This window comes from Leptopilina heterotoma, unplaced genomic scaffold, assembly GCF_015476425.1.
Source record: "Leptopilina heterotoma isolate Lh14 unplaced genomic scaffold, ASM1547642v1 Lhet_212, whole genome shotgun sequence".
Taxonomy (NCBI): Eukaryota; Metazoa; Arthropoda; class Insecta; order Hymenoptera; family Figitidae; genus Leptopilina; species Leptopilina heterotoma.
The window spans coordinates 324,196-330,146 of NW_025110930.1; the positions used below are offsets into that span (position 1 = coordinate 324,196).

The following is a 5,951-nucleotide window of genomic DNA, read 5'->3' on the forward strand; positions in this document are numbered from 1 at the left end:
GTATTTTAAAAGACAAGACTCAACACGATGCGCACGCATCCAAGTAACGTACAAATCAACGAATCACATTCGCAATGCAGGATTTTAAATACTATTGGAAAAAGACCTTAAAACCCAACAGATTACTGACGTCACTGTACGTTTAAAAATCAACGCAACGTTTGCTCTTGGCATTCTATTGCAGACACACCATCATCTCCGGCTTCCGTTCCGTATAAAGGCGTTGGTCTTTATTCAATCCCGACTACAATCTATACATTTCGAGTTTTTCATGGAATTATCCATGTCTCTACTATTCAATCTATAGTCATAGAAATTATAATAGTATTTATTACAGCTACTCATTTTCAGCGTTCTAAGAAATAATAATACAGGATACATTTTTTCATACCGAACAAATTGAATTGTGTCTATGTATTTGCAACTTACTTAAAAGTGCTTTTTTCGTGTATATTTGTAGAAACAGTATCAAAGAAAGTGAAAAAATTAATTTTAAAATGAGTTCCATTCCAACAGGTAAGATGACAGAAAGAAAGATAATTATAATATAAAAACGCAATCATATTGTAATCTATTTTTTAAAAAAATGTTAAATATATTTTTTATTAAAACGAAGAAATTTATATTTTAACGACATTTTTGTTAATAATTATCTCATTTATTAATAATTTTTTTATAATTTTCTATATTGAGCATATGATAAAAAATAGTCGCAATTGTACGTCTCCTGCAGCACTATTGGTTTATTTTTATTTAGGTAAAAGCATAGAAACTTACATGTTTTAACCTCAAAATATATTATTCTTGCTACATTGAATACACTAAAAGTAGACCATTTTTAACGAAATAATTTGGAAAATCATTTAGGAATAATAATAATAATTTATTTTAAATGTTTTAGTCTATATATGTGCCTTACTTACTTCTCTCATTTCATATGTGAAAAATTTGGCATATGTTTGTAGTTTGCATTTAAGTTCTTTGAAAAAAATACAATTCGAAGTCAAGTGAACAATAAAGGGTGATAAAGAAGTTTTATTAAGAAAATATTTATGTTATCATAAGATTCAAATGAATTCAGAACAAATTTAAAAAATTTTAGCTATACATTTATAATTATAGGGGATGAATTTATATTAAATTATATGAATTATCTATACCTACAGAGGAAAGAAAGTGTTCAATATGGTCCGTGTTTGAATCATGGTGTTGTGGATAATGATGTTTTAATTCTAGTGTTGATATAGTTGAAATATTCAGCAGGAAATGATATGTTGCTTTTGACAATAAATTAGGTCGAAAACAATTTTTTTTCAAAAAATGGAAAAGAATCAAACAAAGATTTTAGGTTAAAAAGTATCGTAAACATTTATTTTAACTTCCTTGGTGAACGAAAGAATGAAAAATAGTGACAATTTCATTTTTAACCCTCCGTCACACACATGGGAAAAAATTACGACTTTACACACGTTTAGAGGGAATCCCTCACCACATTGTAAAATAAGCAACATTACAACATAAACAAAGGAATCAACAAAAATTTAGTTTTAACACAAACTTACAAATATGTAGTAAATTATTCTAAATTATAAAATTATTAAAATTAATTTTCGGTCTCAAAAAAAAACATTAATTACACGAATGCACATCTTCGAAGGAATTCCACTTTACATGTAAAAATAATGTAACATTAACAAATAAGCAAAAAAATCATTAAACAATTCATTTTAATTATATTTATAATATAATTTTGCCATTAACCAACAGTGGAACAAAAAATGTTTTGAAAACTTGATTTTTTTATTTAACATAACCTCACTTTTTCGAGTTTTTTCTGGCTTTGAAGCTTCATAATTAAATATTAATTATGTTTAAACTAAATGTTTTTTTAGAAATGTGTTGAGGAGTAAATTGTTGAAAGGTATAGAAACTGATTATATTTTGCAATGAGGAAAACAAAAGTTATTTAAAAAATACTGAAACCGTAGAGGGAATCCCTCCCTAGGTGTGTGACGGAGGGTTAAAAATTCCTAATAATAGTTTTGGACGCTAAGCTTCGATGGTAACTTCAAGAACATAAGAATACAGCTAATAATATTAGCTTTCACAGCAAAAATTCCTATTATATTAAATTATTTAAAGAAGTTGAAAAGTTACCAAATCTACTAAAAAATTTGTTGAATGTACTTTCTTTATTCCGAGGGGTGCTGCATAACCAGTCCTTGTATTAAAATTTCTCATGGTGTAAATATTTAAAAAAAATTATTTTCATCCAAATTACAATCGAATATATTTTTATTATTTATAGATAAATGAGTACATATTATTATTCTTCAATTGTAGGAGAAGATGCATCACTTTATTCAAGCGGTTCTTTAAATTCTATTGGATCTGTTTCACCTTCCACGACTGAGGATTTTACAAATGAATTACAAGGTCTTTCACCAGAGGAACGGGAAAGGCAGAAAGAAGAGTGGAGTGCAGAACTGGCTAAAGTACATATAAACTGGAAATTTTTCTTTATAATATTTACACTGACGAACTGTCTATTTAGTGTTTAATGCCCTGACATCTAAGTTTAGAGCCTTCATCTTCAGTGCACTGGAAAGCTGATTACATTACATTTCCAACCATGTATATAACTTTGTTTTTAACTAAACCCAAATTAATTTTATAACTTCTTGAAATAGAGGCTTCCGGAAGGCCCCTTGTACGTTATATAATTAATGAATTCTTTAATTATTATAGTCCGATTTTTCTCTTAACTCTCAAGGCGTCTACACACTTCCAAGTTTTTGGGCGAACGAGGTCGTGAAAATCTACGTTACTAAATATGATTGGCTTTGACAAAAATTTATTTTCACGCAGCTTTTTGTAGAGCCAATCATATACAGTTAAGTGAATTTTCACGATCTCGCTTGGCCAAAAATTTGGATCATTTCACTTAAAAATAAACAGACTCCATTCTAAATGCAAAACTTATGTCAAATTGACAACCCAATCAGGTAACTCGGACGATTCTTAAATCTTAAATTCATCTAAGACTGACTACTTTCTTAATGGACCGCCATTCCTTCTGGGGTTCTTTTGTTTAGCATTGTTTAAATTCCAAGGCCAAATACTTACCAGAAATACCAACTGAGGGTTTTTTGAAGCCCAATAAGATGTTTTGCTATTAACAGCTTAAGAATCATTCTTGAAAAAACTTTCTGTTCAATTAATCTGTGCAAATATCAGTTTCACTGTTCAGGTGGTACATCACATCGGCTTTTGTATGTATACTTTGAACGAATCTTGTTGAAAAGTATTTTTCCACTGTTTAAATAAAGTGAATAGTAGTAAAATAATTTATTAATACCAGTTAGTACAGATGCTATACATACATTTTTTTATACATATATATGAAAGTAATTATAATGTTAGCATTATGTAATAAAATAGTATCTTTCAGGTAGAAGAGGAAATTCAAACATTGCGACACGTATTATCAAGCAAAGTAAGAGTTTCACATGAATTGAAAAGAAAATTAGGTATAAGTGTTTGGAGAGAATTATCAGAAGATGTCAATCAAGGACTCCGTAATGTTAAAGAAAGTCACGTGTAAGAACTTTAAGTATACAATTTTCATTTACGTTACTATCAAGAAGTTGATGTAATTTTAAAATTCAGATTTACAATCATTTTTAAGCTGTACTTGAAATTTTAGTGTTTTTACAGACATTTTAAATAAGGGGACGTTCATAAACTAAGTTACCAATTTCACAACTATGTAGACAATGAGTCCAAGTACAAGTTTAGTCCGATACTAATGTATGGGATTGGACTTGGATCAATGTTTATACTAAAGCTAATCCTTCTTCCCCCCTCCATTACAAATTAATAATATGGCCAATTCTCACATATTATATTGGTGGATATGGAACAGCCATACAGTATTGCTGTTTCAGCCATACGCAGTGTAGAACAGACATATGTATGTGGAGAACACCAATACTGTATTTTAAGAACATCAATACAGTATTGCTGTTTCAGCCGTTTCAGCTATACGTCCTAACCATACGAGTATATGTCAAAATTGATATTATCATTTTTTTTAGTGTAATTTTATTGTAAACATAATTTCATTTCTCTGAATTTTTTACCAAGTTTATGAGCGAAACCTATAAAAGAAAATAATGTCAAAAATGTAGCATTTGATTGGAATGAAATATTTATATTCCACTGTTAGACAATATATTTTTTAGATTTCAGAAAACAGAATCAGTGTTTAAATCTACTGCAGAAAAAACAACCAGCATTCTTGGTGGTTTTGGAAGTGGACTTTCCATGAAAATTGGTCAAATGAGAAATTCTAATAGTTTCCGTTCTCTTGAAGAAAAAGTCGGATCAGCTTACGAGAATGTAAAGGTATGTACTACTAAGTTAATTATTCGAGAATGCTTCTATACTGGCCAAAACAAAATTTTCTTTCATAATATATGTTTATTGCTTTGATGCGTATAACAATAAGCATACTCTTTAAAACGAAGTTAATATTTTTGTTCATAGACCAAAGTCGTGCCTTCTAGATCTAATTCTACACAAGGCTTTGATGAAGCTTTAAGAGAAGCCGAAGCTTCTAGACGTTCATCCACAGCATCGAACATAACCAATACAACTGATAAACCTCTTCCTTAATTTATTTTATGCTTTAAGTTAATCATAAATTGTACTGTAAGAAAATTTGTCATTTTATCCTTAACAAAAAACTTATATGACTTTCGTCACATTTTTGTACAGTAAATAATTATGTATAATTCAAGTTCTTAAACTAACATTTATTAAATATTTTTAGGAAAAATATTTATTGTATTGAACTTGCGCACTTGCACTTTTTTAATAACACTACATTTGTGTGTACGAAAATTTCACGTTTAAAATTTATTTATTCCCAAATTAAGTTAATGAATTCTAAAACAATAATTTTTACAATCAAACTTACCCAAGTAACATGTGGTAATCACGGATATTACATTAGACACTTGTAATATTAATTTTAATATTTCAGTGATTTTTCAGGAATATTAAAATGTCCGCTAATACACGGTAATATTACATGTAACATTACCTCAATATCAATGTGTAATATTACCTTGCATCGGACATTCTGATATAACAATAACATCACTGTAATATTACACATTGATATTTCGAATATCGAATGCAATATTAAGATATTTTTACGTGCTGCTTGGGTACCTTCAGAAACCATCAAGAATTGTTTCAACCACTTTTAATAAGGTATTTAACTTTCTGACTTGAGTATTAAGCTTTTTAAAAGAATGTTATTGCGCAACAGTTGTAAAGTAACTGAAAGTTATTTTTTCTTTGTGCAATTTTTTCAGACAAATATGTGCGACTCCAGCAGCACCCTCACAGATGACAGAATTACTTGAAACTAGGTAATATGGCATTTATTTATATAAAGTTTTAGAAAATCAACTTTTTGAGTCAAATGATTAATGGCATTCTATGAAGGGGTTAACGCAGCTACAAAAGCTGGTGGTTTAATTGCAAAATAGATGTCACAACATTAACAATTATTTAAATATGCTAATAACAAAAATTGTGTCTTATAAATAAACAACAGTTTTGGTTCAAATAGTTGATTTTCTGAAACTCTATATACCAATAAATGCAATATTACCAAGATTCAAGTAATTCTGTGAGGGTGCCCTGAAAACATATATTATTTTATAAACTTTTCATTTGTCAAATTTCTTGATCGTATCAAAAGTTTTCTTGAATTTTTCAATACAAAATATATTAAACAAAACTTTGTTTGCTTTATTTTCCTTTCATGTAAACTATGGCTGCCAAAGGTTGACCGATCAAAATATTGGGTAACCGTTCATTAATGACTATTAAAATATTGACAATAATTGTAAAAATATATAAACATTTACATTCAC

At 28.7% G+C, this 5,951-nt stretch overlaps 1 protein-coding gene across 2 annotated transcripts; it reads left to right on the plus strand.

Moving 5' to 3' along the window:
- Positions 1 to 281: 281 nt before the first annotated feature.
- Positions 282 to 4,905, plus strand: LOC122501577 (tumor protein D52). 2 transcript variants are annotated; one of them, XM_043611143.1, is made up of 5 exons: positions 282 to 516; positions 2,344 to 2,495; positions 3,452 to 3,600; positions 4,245 to 4,407; positions 4,549 to 4,905. In XM_043611143.1, the coding sequence occupies exons 1-5, from the start codon at positions 498 to 500 to the stop codon at positions 4,675 to 4,677; spliced, it is 612 nt and encodes a 203-aa protein (XP_043467078.1). In that variant the 5' UTR covers positions 282 to 497; the 3' UTR covers positions 4,678 to 4,905. The 2 variants fall into 2 exon arrangements, with proteins under 2 accessions (XP_043467078.1, XP_043467077.1); XM_043611142.1 differs by lacking the exon at positions 282 to 516 and having other exon boundaries at positions 2,309 to 2,495.
- The last annotated feature ends 1,046 nt before the right edge of the window (positions 4,906 to 5,951 follow it).

Coding starts and splice junctions, on each gene's coding strand:
- LOC122501577 (XM_043611142.1), top strand. CDS start 2,313: ATGAGTACATATTATTATTCTTCAATTGTAGGAGAAGATGCATCACTT. Junction 2,496..3,451: donor GGAGTGCAGAACTGGCTAAA/GTACATATAAAC, acceptor AGTATCTTTCAG/GTAGAAGAGGAAATTCAAAC. Junction 4,408..4,548: donor CAGCTTACGAGAATGTAAAG/GTATGTACTACT, acceptor TTTTGTTCATAG/ACCAAAGTCGTGCCTTCTAG.